This window comes from Acartia tonsa, chromosome 12 (assembly GCF_053477335.1).
Source record: "Acartia tonsa isolate MP-2025a chromosome 12, ASM5347733v1, whole genome shotgun sequence".
Classification (NCBI taxonomy): domain Eukaryota; kingdom Metazoa; phylum Arthropoda; class Copepoda; order Calanoida; family Acartiidae; genus Acartia; species Acartia tonsa.
The window spans coordinates 17,770,279-17,785,516 of record NC_137271.1 but is presented as its reverse complement, the minus strand read 5'-3'; the positions used below and the strand labels follow the sequence as shown (position 1 = coordinate 17,785,516).

Sequence of the window (15,238 nt, the reverse complement as noted above, 5' to 3'; positions counted from 1 at the left end):
AACCTGCCAGAAGTAGGAGAGCACATAATTTATGGCGCAATTAAGAAAAAGCTTAATTCATCTTACTAAAGTAACAGAGTGTTGCACCAATAAGGTAAAAGTATATTGTTTGCAAAAATAGCATAATTGTTTGTAATATAGGTGTTGAGCTTTAGTCAGAGATATTAAGGGATAAGACTATGGATCATAAATTAATATTACATCCGGATGCATCCCCACCCCAGCAATAATAACTTTGAAACCATCAATATTCAAACAATATACCTAAAATTTCGAAGCCAACTGTTAAGATAAGGTATAATTTCATTGCAGACCAATATTCCCTCACTCCAAGGTTCTAGTAAACCCAGGGGCTGCTATTCTGGAAATTAATTCCAAAATTCCGCAAAATTTAGAAGAAGTGGAAAAGAAGGGGAGAAAAATAAAAGGAGGTTGTGGGGAAATTTTTCTTTAGAGCTGTTTGTCAGAATCACATTCCCTTTTCCCTGGGTAAACCGTATAATAATAAAAGATGTTCAGTACATCACCTAACTATGCTTGGCATTTACAATGATAGTAAGAATACCTTGGCCAATAAAACAGGCTTAACTAATTATTAAAAAAATGTAAGAAGTTACAGATAAAGATCGTGCTATCAAAGGGCTGTCGAATTAGGTTTCAATAACTATAGGTCACTGAAATGTAATGTAATGTTATTTTATTCAATTTTTTATGAATATTACATGAACACTATCTTATGGAGAATTAAAGAATGGGGGGAAACTAAAATAATCATTGCATTAACCATTTTAGGCATTTTCTATTGTTAAGCGCAGCTACTTAAAAATGAGATATGTACGTACGAACTTTTGAGCAATCGATATATAATTACTTGGATGTTGCACCGGATAATCAAGTGATAATCACCCATCTACGCCCTTTTAACCCATCCCCTCCCCAAGTACTGGATGAACGAACTGACCAAAAAATGAAGTCTATATTAGCAATATAAATTGACGACAAATTTTCCCCTGTCAATATATCCACGTATGCTATATCCATTCCAACAGCAACATGGGGGAATATTTTAGAATATTAACAAATGATTAAGGGGGGGGGGGTTAATGCAACCATCTCGTAATCTATGATTAAATGGCACTTAGAATCCGAATTTTGTTACGAATTTGGCATGAGTAATCCTTGATAGGTCTATTTTCCCTATATTGAAAAAAAAGTAACGGCTAGCGGTTGGCGGCTTAGCCGTTTACCTATTTTTTTGGCTATTTTCAGGGCAAATCCGTCACGAAACCTATCTACAACACATAGTACTATTTGCCGCTCCAAAACGTTTTCAAACGGTTCTAGACGGTAGTTGCTGGTACTAGAAATTTAAAAATAGTTTTTCGTATCTTCTCACATGATTTAAAGCAATATATGTTACAAAAAGTTGATTCCTACTTAATTTATGACAGAATTGCCATAAAAATAGCCAAAAAACACAGCTAAACGGCTGAGCTGTTAGCCGTTACAACTTTTTGTTCAATTTAGGAAAAATAGACCTACCAAGGATTACTCATGCCAAGTTTCGTAACGAAATTCAGATTCTAAGTGTCATTTAATCATTGATTACGAGATGGTTGCATTACCCCCCCCCCCCCCTTTAAAATCCATTATAATATCCCTAAGTAAAACACAGGTAAACTTACCGGCATTTGAACAGGATCAGATCTGGGTCTGCAGGCAACAGTCACGTCCAGGTCTCTCAATTCATCCTCCTCTCCAGGTTTCTAAACAGAAAGATAGAGAGATAAAGAAATGAAGAGATAGAGAGATATATAGATAAACAGTCTTTATACAACAGTTACGTTCAGGTCTCTCAATTCATCCTCCTCTCCAGGTTTCTAAATAGAAAGATAGATAGATAGATAAATGAAAAGATGGAGAGATAGATAGATAAACAGTCTGCAGACAACAGTTACGTCCAGGTCTCTCAACTAATCTTCCTCTCCATGTTTTTACATAGATAGATAAAAAATATTTTTAAATGCTTCGTGATTTTGAGCAATACTTGGGGGCAATATTTTGTAGTAATGATGACCTTTTTATCTGACCCAAAATTGTTATTTTTTTATCAATTTCGCCTGTTAGCTACACAGTATGTATATATTTATTACAAGGACAATTGTGTCCATAAGTAGAGCAGCAGCAACAAAAATCTAAACAAGAACTATTCGTACCTGAAATGGTCTAAATGAAAACTGGGGACCCATCCAAAGTCTTCTAGCTGGTCCAATATGAGTCAGGATCTCAACCTAGTAAAAGATAGATTAATAAATATTTAAAAATAATTTACATTTAAAATATAAATGTAGGTAGGTAAATAACATAGAAATAGATACATACATTACATATTCATACATATTAAATACATATAGATAATAATTTGTTAATTATTAAATCTAAATCCAAAAAATGTAAATACATAGAAAAATTCTAAAACATTAGAGGTTGATATGCCCACCCTTAAATAGCCTAAATCCTTCCCAGGACCAACACAAAGTTTTTCGTGGGAATGTAGACGAAACCAGATAAATGAACGGATAAGACGATAGCCAATAAATTGATGTATTTTCCCAATGATGATGCACAAAATTACCCCTTCTGTATATTAAATTAGTGTTGAAAAATTTGGACTCTCGACGTAATGCACCAACTAATCAAAATTCAATAAAAAGTCCCCAAAGAAAACGTTATTATAAACCTTTGGGGACTAGTGTAATAAAGAGCCGTATATCCCCTACCTTGATGAGAAGGTACTCTAGTAAAAAGGATACACATCCCTTTAGTTTATATTTACTTAAAGTGCGTGGTTAGTCTAGCGGATAGAATAAAGATTTTCCAAGATAGATCTTTGCTTTTGTAAGTTTAGCCTACAAAAGTCACTATGGTCTCGTAGACACAGAAAGTTAAAGCTATCAATGGACGAACTGACCAATAAATGATGTTCATGTTATCAACCTAATTGACTATATATATTTCTCCTTTCATAATTTCCACGTATATTCTATATTCATTTTTCAAGGAATTAATAAAGCAGGTAGACAAAAGTAAAAATACTATATCAATATTATAAGGATTTTTCACATTACCAAAGTACTGAAAAAACAATTCGTCAATATTGAAAATGAAAATTAATCAAATTATTTTAGGCTAAGTAAAGGTAATGAATCTTTGCATAGACTAATCATAATTTTCCTATAAAAATAAAAAAAAAGAACTTTTAATTTAAAGTGAGGCGACGTCATTAATTTTCTTTGTCAAGAAGCACAGCGTGGTATCTTAAAATAGGATTTCTAATGCAACTTTCCAGAGTTTAAAAAATCAGTGTTTTCACAGTAGAGTACAAGGCAAGACAGGGTTTAAATTGTAATGTAACAACAAGGAATAAAATAACCATAGAAACAAACTGGAGTCAGAGATCCTTTGTATTTCAACTTCTCAACTTTTATGTACAGATATAAACTTAGGAGTTGTGAGAAAACAGCCAAAAATTATCTAAGACTATACAAGTAAAGTTTTTTATCGCATCGTCTTATAGTCAGCTTTACGCTGATATTAAAAAGAAAACTTATAAAATTAAAACTAGTTTTGTAAGCCCCGAAGGGCGGAAGGCCCGGGCTAAAGAACTGGTATTATTAATAAGATTTTTTATTTTAATATTCGAAGAAAATTGCCTGTAATTCGATGCTATACATGACTGAGAAGCCACACTGAAAAACTGCTATGTATAATCATGTGAAGTGCACTTGCATATTTATTATACAAAACGATTTTTGAAACCAATGTGTCTACAACTTCCAATAGAGTATTATGATGGTCCCATGCAGGTTCCAAGCTATTTTTCAGAAGATACGGCCCCGTGGAAATAAAGTCAATCTTAATGCTTTTTATTTTGCTTAATTTTTGGAAAGACCATCATAAACTTTTTTTCAAATTCACTTCAAGTTTGGCTGAGTTTGTCAAAAGTTGAGCTAGAAAACTTCTGGAGGCTTATGTTAGTTCCAAGGGAGGGAAAGGGCAATGGCGGGTAAAATAATATAAAACCTAACCTTTCCCCAATTAATACTTATAAAAGGCAAAATATTTATTAATTGGATTAAAGAATAGTTTATCATGTATTGTCCTATCCCTATAATATCCCTGCTTACTTAGAGATTTGTAAATAAAAGGTCAGGTAGACAATTGTCCACAAACAAATACTTTCTAAATCCACTTCATCCTATATACGAGTTTTTATCACAGTGGGATCCAGTGGGACATCCAAAAAATTTAAAATTGACTTTTATCTATCCTAGGAATTAATAATGGCTGTAAGTAGACAGCTAGAAAAGAAATTTTTAAAAAGTATTCATTCTTGGCGGATTTGTGCCATTTTTAAAAAAGGGAGTGAAAAATTTCTTTTCAGTTTTGATGATTTTCCAGATTTTTTTACACAATTTTTTCAAAGCAACAAAAAATACATTTATGTTCATCTTATGAAAATAATTTTTGATTGAGGTACTTTTCAGATACCTGTACCAATGTCTAATTAAAGAAAAATTTTAAAAAAAATATTTTTTTGGTGATGTAAATTGACATTTTGTGAGAAAATTTCACCAAAAATATTAAGATTTTAACCCCAAAAAAATCAGTTTTCTCCATTTTACCCAAAAACGGCCAAGATGCCCCGGGTTTTGCAATAATAATATTAATATGCAACATGTATTGTGTTTAAAACAGTTTTCATAACCTGGGGCCTCCCGGCCGTTTTTGAGTAATTGAGCATTTTACATTGCATGGTTTGAACAATTTCGTTCTTGTTAATTTGAAATTTTCCCTCGTTAGAGGGGGAAGGAGTCATTTTAGAGCCCAAAGTCATCTCTGCAATGTTTTTTGAGGCGGAACTTTCTTTACTTATGCATTATTTGCCTCCGGCCAACCGTTTCACCGTTATTTGCCGCCGTAGGTGTGATTTTTAACGATTTTTGCCGTTCTCGCGGTTTTAATGGACATTTAAGGGAACAAGGAGTCCTTAAAAAAGATGACTTTTAAATACTTTTATTTTAGCAATTAAATTTGCTAAATTTCATGTGTTCTGAAAAAAATTGTATTTCTAACTGGTTTTGGTTCAGCAAAAATTCAAATTCGGGGATTAATTATAATATTGCAAAAACATTATATATGCGTCTGAGAGAGAGAGAGAGAAATATACGTTTGAGAGAGAATATAATATAAGCAATTATGTTTATATTCTTATACAAACTTTAAATGAAGATAGCTAGACTTAGAATAAAGGTATTAACACAAAATCAAAAGTGTTTTGAAAATTATGTTATTGTTGTTTATATCTGTAAAAAAAAACATTAGAAAACCTTATTAGTGTCCTATTTTACTTATACTGGACCTACCTAAAAATGCCGGGACTCAAACTGGGTGCGCCTGACGCTATATTCATGTTTACAAACATTGTTTGCATTGAAGAAATATTTACATAGACGTTTATTTTGTTAAAATATTCCTATCCTAACTTCGCTCCTCCAAAACCGCCAGACGTACTTACCAAATGCACATTAGAAGTTAACAGCAGCAAAATTTATGTTATTTTTGAGTTAAAGCAAAAGAAATTACATCATTTCGTCAAATACAAGCTTTTTTATTGATGTTTACTTTTGTCTACCCTTAATGTCCCGTTTTTTGGCAAAAGATCCCACTGTGTTTTAGGCGTTTTTCAGTCTGTTAAAATTATTTAAAATAGTGAATTTTGTCAAGTTAGAATTAACCTATTATATTTATGCCTGAAATGAAGATTCTAGTAGCTACAAAGCATAATCTAGGAAGTCTTATTGAATATTTCCTACGCCAGAATAAAATTCTGAAAATTAGCTTAACTTCCCAGTGTAACTGAAATATTCCCACGATCCAAAGAATTTTCCCACGCTCCTAATAAATTTCCCATGCTTCCAGAAAATTTCTCACAGTATAAATCCTTACCTGGCTCAGCCATCTCTCGTCCTCTTCATCAGTCCCACTCCAATAGTCATCCTGATAAAATAAATCATTTAATTTTAAAGACAAATAAAGAATAAAATAATAATAAACTTTTAATTTTAAAGCTCAGCTGCTAATAAACTATTTTTCCCTGTTAAATTATCCTTAGGGACATAAAGAAGGATTATTTTAAACTATGTACCTATGAAATTCACTATTTTTACCTACAGTTAATAAAAAAATATTAGCTTTCATAAATACTGATTAATATCCGCTGAAGCAATTCTGAAAAATCATGTATTGTATCGTAATAAAGACTTTTTTCCCCCAAATAGTAAAATCAAAATCTTATTATTACCACTTTTATTATCTCTGTAATTTTTCATTTTACTATCCGCGGAAAGCTGTCTTAATACAATACGATAAAATATAATGTAATAGGTACCTCTGATGCCTTGCCGAGAACCCTTGTGAGCAGCAGGGGGTTGTTGGAGGGCAACGGTGGAGCAATTTCATCCTTCCTAATATTAAAAATAGGTTATTATCAAAAAGGGGGCAATGGGCTGTTCATCACATTAGTCCCCAAAAATTTTCAAAATTGAAAAAAATATTTCTAAGAGGATAATACCATTAATAATATAAGTGTTTTAGCAGAAATGCTAGAACACTGTGATAAAACGTCCACTAGACACAAATTTATCATTCTTAAATCCCAGGATACAGATAAAGAAAAATATCAGGAATTCATAGAATAGGACATTTGGATGTAAAATTTAAATCCTTCTTCGCCCAAATACTCTAAAACCCTGCATGGGTAACTTGTAATCATTTGGAAAAGGATTGATAACATTAATATATCTGACATTGGCATATCACTTAATGAAAACATAACATAGGCTCAGGGGTAGTGATTGAGCAAATTATTTCCATATTTTTATGGCGTAATGTTGGCATAAAAATTGTATTGTGCTTTAACTAAATGGACTGGGGTGGGTAAGAAGGGGGAAAAGAAGGAAGTGGGTTGAGGGAGAATCCTCATTTAATGCACGACAAGAGAAAACGCGTGAAAAGGTGACCTGTCCCATTTTTTAGTAGGTTTTCCTATTTTATTCCTTGCCAAGTAAGTCTATAGATGGACGGTTGTTTTTTGAAAACACCAACTTTTTATTTTTGAAATTCATGCAATAACCGTTTATCCGACCCGTTTAAACTTTTATATAATATTCAGGAAGGCAAGGGACTGTGGACTGTACAGTAATCTGGTATACAAAGGTATATAAACAGGATCTCTATATTGTAATCTCAAAAATTTTGGAGACCTTTATTTTTTTTTTAGATTTACAAATCTCTAACTAGTGTTTAAAAGTTTTCACCAAATATAATTTTATTATGCAACTGCCAGCGAGTGATTGATACACAAGAATCATGTACCTAGACAGTACAGTTTTCTAAGAATAATAAAATAAGTTAAAAATATTAATAGTGTTGTGAGCCTTGGCCATCGGCCTCTCGGGACTAACAAAACTGGTTTAAATATTGTATTTTTAAATTTTAATATCTGCGGAAAGCGATATACTACAATGCAATAAATAACCATACCTGTCTTTTCCAGCAGACTTGGAAAGATTCCACTGTCCAAAGGCAGAAACTTTCAAATCGATTGCACTACCCTCACAAACCTTCTCCCTAAATTATAAAATATTCAATCTGTAAATAATACAAAGTATAAGGATGTCTGTCCTTTTGTCAATCTGGAAAAACCTTAAGATCTAACTTACAGATCTATACACGAATAACTACCTGCCCATCTTTTCCAAGGACCTTTTTCGTCTGCTAGCAAACTGTTTTCTGCTACTTAATTTTCTCAACACTATTGGTTGATTTTCAAGGACCCAATTGGGAGTCGGCAGAAGGTCCTAGGGATAGGGAAATAAAGTTATTTATCCCCATCCCCTGTACTTTTATAAAAAAAAAAAACTTGTAGGTTGAACTTTTATCGAGAAAATTATGAATTAGTGGAAGAAGTGAAAACTAGATGTCTTTTTCCAAAATATGACAACAATATACATCAAAGTACCTGGGAATAGTTTGATCATGTGTTGGGTCCAGACTATACTCCAGAAGTTGACCATGATTTGCCATCACAAATAGAGAATCCAAGGCCCTTTTGCTGGTTCTGAACAAAAAGCATAATGTTAAAAGCACAAATAAAATTTCAGGGTCTTTATACTTAATTATTTAGTTTTCCATTTAAAGAGAACCCAGAACTTTGGGCGTACCTTTCTCCTGCTAGTTACAATAAAGATGTATATCTAGACATATATACCTGTATCCCAGAGTGCTATGTAGACTAGTTGGTTGCATCCTAGCCCTGCTGGGAGCAAGATAGATAGATAATTTAGATATAAACCTGTATACCTGGGTGCTATGTAGACCAGTTGGGTGCATCCTAGCCCTGTTGGGAGCAAGATAGATAGATAATAAGCATATCTAGATATATACCTGTATCCCTGGGTGCTATGTAGACTAGTTGGGTGCATCCTAGCCCTGCTGGGTGCAAAGGCAGCCACGACTCTGATTGGATTCTCGTCAGGAAGTGAATTCTTCTTTGCAGCTGAAGATTTTCTAAAAAAAAAGAATTATTATTATTTAGATAGAGATAAAAATTATTACTCGTCAGTATAAAATCCTACCTTCTTGAGACATCAAATAACGACAATTAGATATGTTGCAGATAGATAATTTTAGTTTATTATTAATTAGCGGCTTCTCCCCTAGCCTCTAGGGGCTTCATAAGAGGTATTACCTACCAAAAACTTAAATTACAAATTTACTCTGTGTCCCACGATCAAAGAAAAAAGCCTATAACACCACGACAGACATAGTGTACTTTGGATTATAACATATAGGCATATTCTATTAAGAGAAGAGCCTAATCAGTTCAGCGGTTACAGATAACTTTAACTTAAACTTCAGGCGGATAGACAGATGGATAGACATAGATAGATAGATGTTCACTAACCTGTTACTAGGAAGAGCAACACTATTTGTAATAGTGACTAGATAAGGCTGTCTTAGCTGCGCTACTGGCTGAATAAGAGTTGGCTGGGGATAGGGTGGGAGGTGGGGGCAAGGATACGCTAGGTTGAATGGGCCTCCTGTTCCTAAAATTATATTAAAAAAGTGATTTAAAGAGTTAAGACAAATAAAAATTGACGTATAGGTCATAACCAAACATTTAAAATAAAATACCTACCTCTTCAGTACATTGAAATTATTGGTTTCAAAGTTTAGACACTTATAATTTGATCAACTCAAAGTCCTCAAAATTTTTAGCCAACTAATAAGAGAGTTTAATGAATTGAGAAAATAACTGCATTTCATACCCAAATATGAACAGTGTACACTTTCAGTTTCTAACCAATAATATGTTCCGATTGTTCCTGCGCTGTGTTCCTATTGGTCAATTAAGGAATTGGATGTCTAAAAACTCTAGGTATATTAATTGTCAGATAAATCTATTATTAAATGATAAAACTAAAGGATCTAAAGTGATAAGACAATGGCCGATAAATTAATGTACATTTCCAATGATCATAAACAAAATTACTCCTTCTGTCGATTACAATTTGAAACGTCTGGACACTCAACTAGGTGAACCATCAATTAAAAAATCAACAAAAGTCCCAAGGTTGGTAAGCTAACGAATAAGAAAAATTGGGGACTAGTGTAAATAACAGCCCATGTCAACTCCCTCCTTGGATATAACTATACCTGGAGGAAAATCAAAGCTCTTATTTGCTGGAGATGTGCCCAGGTTCGGATTTGGGGAGCTACGTCCACTTGAAGGTGTTGGATGGTTTTCCTTAATTATTGATATCATTTAAATCAAAGCAACGCTAATCAGTAATGCTCTCTTGATTTAGATAACCAAGAAGAACCATCAAGTGACTATCAAAGGCCTCGTGAAAGTCAAACAAACAATAAAAGGATAATATAATAAGTCACGAAACCTTTGCAAAGACTCACAAAGCTTATCTGCAAATAGAAGCACACAAAACCTATATATCAGAATGGCCCTTATTTCACTTATTTGACTATTGGATGTATAAACTGATGTATTATGGTGATCTCAAATATGTTGCTTCTTTCAGAACAAGCTTTTTATAATGACCGGGTGAGTTGAGTTTTTGTCTTATTGATGCAATTTGATTTCAGTGGGAAATTTTTTAAAACAGATCTGCCAGTATTTGGCTAAAGTGAGGATTTGAATTTACTCTTTACTTTACCGCTGTACTTTTTCGATTATATTGCATTGAAGATATTAAGATGTCTGTCAGTGTGTGTGTTTGTGTCTGTTTTGAGAGACCTCACTAACAGCAGAACCGATATGGTTCTCTATTACAGTGAAGCTTATTATTGGCCCAGAGAAGATTAACTATTTTATCCAAAAGAGGAATCCTGAACAGCTTTAATATTCTACTACAACTGTAGGACTAGGTATCTCGTCCCAACTTATATCATAATAATCTTCATTACTGTCTCAAGACTTACTGTGGTTTTAGGCTATTTTCCCATATAGGCAGGGGGCTAAGCAACTAGTAGGTATATAACACAAGAACATATTACCTGGAAACCAGCAGACCTATGATATCTGGACAGCTTGTTGACAACTCGGTGTGATGTGTGGGTGCGAACACTGGTTACAAAATCATTTTATACAATACTGACAGATGGACAGACCGACAGTCAAAGTGAGTTATAAATAAAAAAGCAAAATTTTGTCTATTAAGTCTAATAAATGAATTTCCAGTATAGGTTCGAAACCGACCAATATCCGATGGATTGGAACTGGTTCACAGCCATACTAAAAAATCATGTATAGCATCGTACAACATAACCACAATTTTCCATGAATATTAAACTAAAAATCATAAATTTAATACCAGTTTCGTTAGCCGTAGCCTTCCGCCTCTCGGGGCTAACAAAACTTTTTTATTTTAATATCCGCGGAAAGCTGTCAATATTACAAAGCGATAAAAAAACTGTTAGAATATACTGTTAGTACCTATTAAATTAAAAATATAGAATATCTTAAGAGTTAAAACTTATTTAGTAAATGAAATTTTGATAAACATTGAAAACCCATTTTTGTATGCATTGTATAAACACCTAACAGCTCCACCATAAGGGCAAATTGGGAATATGTGGGTTGTGCCACGCAGGGTTGATACTGTCACCCATCTGAAATAGGAATATAGGTATCAATAGAAACTAATTTAAATAGATATATGTTTAATCTCAATAACGTTATAATAAACCTATGCTTCTTGCTTAGTGACATTTTTAGGATCATGTTTCGTTAGGTACCTATTGATTTTTTCATGAATATTTGAGACAAGTAATGAGAATCCATATATTTGCCAATGAACTACGCTGATCAGTAATACCAGTAATGTCTTTATTTAGGTGTAATGATGTGATTCAACAAAGCCATCATATACAAATCAAACAATCAAGTAAAGTCCTGTACAAAGTCAAGCCATAGAGTAATCAAGATAAGGATAGAACCACTAATCATAAAAGTCAAAGATTATACTATTATCAAGAATGTTGTTGATGTCAATTGCAAGTCTATTAAAAAGAATAAGAATATGTATCATGGAAGTGTACATTATGAAGTTTTCCTGTTTCAGAAGTCAAGTGAGTGAGTTTTGCCTTATTATATGCCAAAATTAGCTATTATCTAGAGCTGGATCTTTAAATCATTTTAGTGGTGTTCCAGAACGGGGTGAGTTAACTTTTCACCAATGAGAGCACAGCGTTTTATGAAATGCCTCGCTGTGATTTGCTGAAATTCGGCTCACCCCGATCTGGTTCACCACTAAAATGATTAAAGGATCCAGCTTAGGTATCTTTTTTCTTTACCTTGAATCCGAAGCAAAGCTGATATCCTGCACGGACCCGGGTGTGTCTCCCCTGTACAAACTGTACAGATGGTGGACAGCAGCATAACTTGATCCAAGGGAATGTGCAACAATTCTGAAAAATAATACAAAATAAATTACGCTTCTTTATTAGTAACAATTTGTTAGCATGAATTCAGATGAAGAATTATAATGTTTAGTTACCTTATGTTAAATCACCTCTGTAAAATTACAAATCAAAAAAAATCATCAATTCATTAAACATTTTAAAGTGAAGAGCGAGCTAACGGAAACACCTAATCATATAGTAGCTAGGCTACTAAAATAGTATCGAAGGTTAACAGCTGAAAATTTAAAATATCGTATTTTCTCACATTCTTCGTTGGTACAAAATCATTGTGTCAGGTTGTTAAATCTTCATTATTTTTTTCAAACTGAACTTACATGCAAAGTTTAATTCCAATAATTTTAACTAATATTTAATGTATTAGGGGTAATTTTGTTTCCCGTAATTCTAATTACGGGTTTACATTAAATTATTTTCCATTTCTCTCATTCTTTAAAACCCCTGTTTCCTACCTGAAAATATTGAATGTGTTGCCAGGTTTATCTGCTGTGAGGAGAAGGCTGCCAGATGGATCAAACTTCAGGGCTACAATTGCCTTGTTGTGGGCCACGAAATGGGCGACGACACTGTCCATTCGGGTGCTGGTGGCAACCATACTTAATTTTATTTTAAGCAAGATTTAGTTATAAAGTTTCTGTTTATTCACTTATGAAATTTAATAGACCAATAACAACAACACTGGAAAAATGATTGCGGATGGACAGACAATTTTTTTGAAGACCTTCGTTTTAGATGTCCCAAGGGATACGAAAGACGGACATTCTGGTAACGATTATAGAGTTGCTAAGTTTTCTAAACCGTAAGTAACTATCATGGGAATCACCATGCAAAGATTAGAATTGATAGGACAATTCTAACATGTCTAGATTAACGAAAAAAAACCTAAGGTATAGCTATTAGTTATCATCTTATTATATGATATCTTGTTATATAAAGAAGTAAGTTTTTTTTGTCTGAAGTTCAATATTTAATAACTACTGAACTGATCAAGTTCTCATTTTAAGGAGCTCAACATTTTTTCTACCTACTTCTCGCCCCTTTGAATACAGAGCCCCTAGATGCTAGGAGCGCAGCTGCTCATAAATATAATATTTCAAGTATGTTTTCCTGGCAAGGTCTCCAGAAGTAACTGTCGTACCACCATTGTCATCCTCAGAAATTGTCTACAAAGTCAAAGTTCAAACAAAAAGCCAAATTTTTTCAATTTGAAAATGCATTTTTTTAAGCCTTGGGCAAAAAATGAAATACGGAAAAAGATAAAACAATGACGCTTAAATCATTCTACTTCCCAAAAGCTATCAAAGACAGGATTTCAAACATCAAAATTCGGATAGGATTATTCTGTTCGTCCATTGTCATAACCTTTATAATTTATACTGTAGTTACAGTGCACACCTTTGGAAATTGAATATTAATAGGTATATATCTACCAACCATTTGGTTGTACAGCATTTGTCTGCAAGTCCTAAGTTTGTAAAGCAAGACATGACAATCTTTAACCTGCTACAGCATTAAACAATTCATTTGTTACTTGTATAGTTAATATCTTGAATTTCTTTAGATACAACACAATTTGGGCAGAGATTCGAACCCATTACCAACTTGCGGACATGATTTGTTTGACTTTCCTGGAGTGTTACAGTATCTACGATTGTCACTATGCCACGTTCAGCCTCCACTTGTTGACCTTAAATATAACAAAATATATTCATAAGTAGCGCAGCAATAATAAGCTGACTATTATATAAAGTAGTAAGGTTTTTAGTCTGAATGATCAATAACTACATAAATGATTGATGTCTTATTTTTTCGTAAGCTTCACATAGGTCCCTGGATGTTTTTGGGCTATTTCATTTTTGGATTTAAGCTTTGGGATGGTTTTAGGCTAATTTTCTGCTTTCTATTTACTCCTTTGAATACAGAGCCCTAAGATACTAGGGGCGCAGCGCTTTGGGGTGGTTTTAGGCTAATTTTCTCCTTTCTATTTACTCCTTTGAATACAGAGCCCCAAGATAGTAGGGGCGCAGCCACTAGTTTGCTAAACAAGAACAGCAAACTGTTATAGAGTAAACACTAAACATAAAACATCTTAGTCTGATAACATATAGATATTGTAGTCTACAGAAGTTAGTGGAAAGGGAAAATAGAATGCATAGGTATAGACTCTATTCGTAGATTTAAGTGGAAGCTTTCAGTCTTACGAAAATTGAGAAAAAATCTTGGTTTGTCAATTAAAGTAAAATTGAAAGGACACGAGCTATATGTAACTCTACTCATGGAATGGAAAACCTGTGCTGGAACTTATTATGTGTCAATCAAAATCACAAAACGTCAAAAATTTGACAATTAACAAAGTCCTTATTTTACTTTAAACACTTCTTACCTTGTATCTGCGATTTTGGTGAGGATGAGAAAATGTTTGAATAAACTTTTGCGACGCCACTGGCGAGCCTACTGCCAACATTAATGCCCCAGGCTGCCATACTTTGTTGGCTACCATCACCCTCCAGGCCACCACAGGATCTAGATAAATATATAAATTAGACCAATTAGATAATTTTTTGTATACCTTAATCCATGGGGGGAGGGGACTTTAGGCTGTTTAATAACAATAGTCCACAAAGTTTTAAATTGACGTTTCTTATTCGTTGGTTTAACCACTTTGGGAACTTTTATAGAATCTTAATTGGTTTGTTCGTTTAGTTGAGTGTCCAAACGTTTCAACAACCAATTGTAATTTACAGAAAAAATAATTTTGTGTATTATCATTTGGAATGCACATCAATTTATCGGCCTTTGTTTTATCTAATAAAATAAGATCCTACTTAAATAGTTTATGATTTAGTCCTTTTCATTGCATTACTTAAAAAAAATATAAATAGCCTAAAACCTTCCCTAGACAAATGAAAAACTACCCCATAAAATTGTGGAACATTCGGTCAAGCTGTTTACGAGATTTTAAAGAACATTTAAATTTACCATATAATGATGTAGGATTTATTTTGTTATTGAAATAAAAACCTTACCTGCGGTTAGGACACAAAGTTTTGTCTGCATAGGCCAACCATCTAAAATAAAAATAGTTATAGTGTTGCTACGCTGCTATAACTATGACATACCCACTGAAAATAGCCTAAAACCTGTACGGAATATAGCTTTGCTTAAAATAATAATGGAC

The 15,238-nt window shown here is 33.3% G+C and overlaps 1 protein-coding gene across 1 annotated transcript in view; it reads right to left on the bottom strand.

Annotated features, from left to right (window-relative positions):
• The window catches only part of LOC145334096 (BCAS3 microtubule associated cell migration factor-like), a 71,071-nt gene that overhangs the window by 31,898 nt on the left and 23,935 nt on the right, over positions 1-15,238 (bottom strand). Inside the window, exons 11-27 of the mRNA XM_080179380.1 lie at positions 15,087-15,128; positions 14,444-14,583; positions 13,691-13,747; positions 13,172-13,225; positions 12,513-12,645; positions 11,935-12,048; positions 11,179-11,250; positions 10,636-10,705; positions 9,781-9,871; positions 9,029-9,170; positions 8,509-8,631; positions 8,084-8,182; positions 7,606-7,692; positions 6,452-6,527; positions 6,010-6,060; positions 2,217-2,291; positions 1,686-1,766 (exon numbers count right to left, since the gene is read on the bottom strand). Coding sequence (XP_080035506.1) covers positions 1,686-1,766; positions 2,217-2,291; positions 6,010-6,060; positions 6,452-6,527; positions 7,606-7,692; positions 8,084-8,182; positions 8,509-8,631; positions 9,029-9,170; positions 9,781-9,871; positions 10,636-10,705; positions 11,179-11,250; positions 11,935-12,048; positions 12,513-12,645; positions 13,172-13,225; positions 13,691-13,747; positions 14,444-14,583; positions 15,087-15,128 — 1,507 coding nt within the window. The remainder of the gene's footprint in view (positions 1-1,685; positions 1,767-2,216; positions 2,292-6,009; positions 6,061-6,451; positions 6,528-7,605; positions 7,693-8,083; positions 8,183-8,508; positions 8,632-9,028; positions 9,171-9,780; positions 9,872-10,635; positions 10,706-11,178; positions 11,251-11,934; positions 12,049-12,512; positions 12,646-13,171; positions 13,226-13,690; positions 13,748-14,443; positions 14,584-15,086; positions 15,129-15,238) is intronic.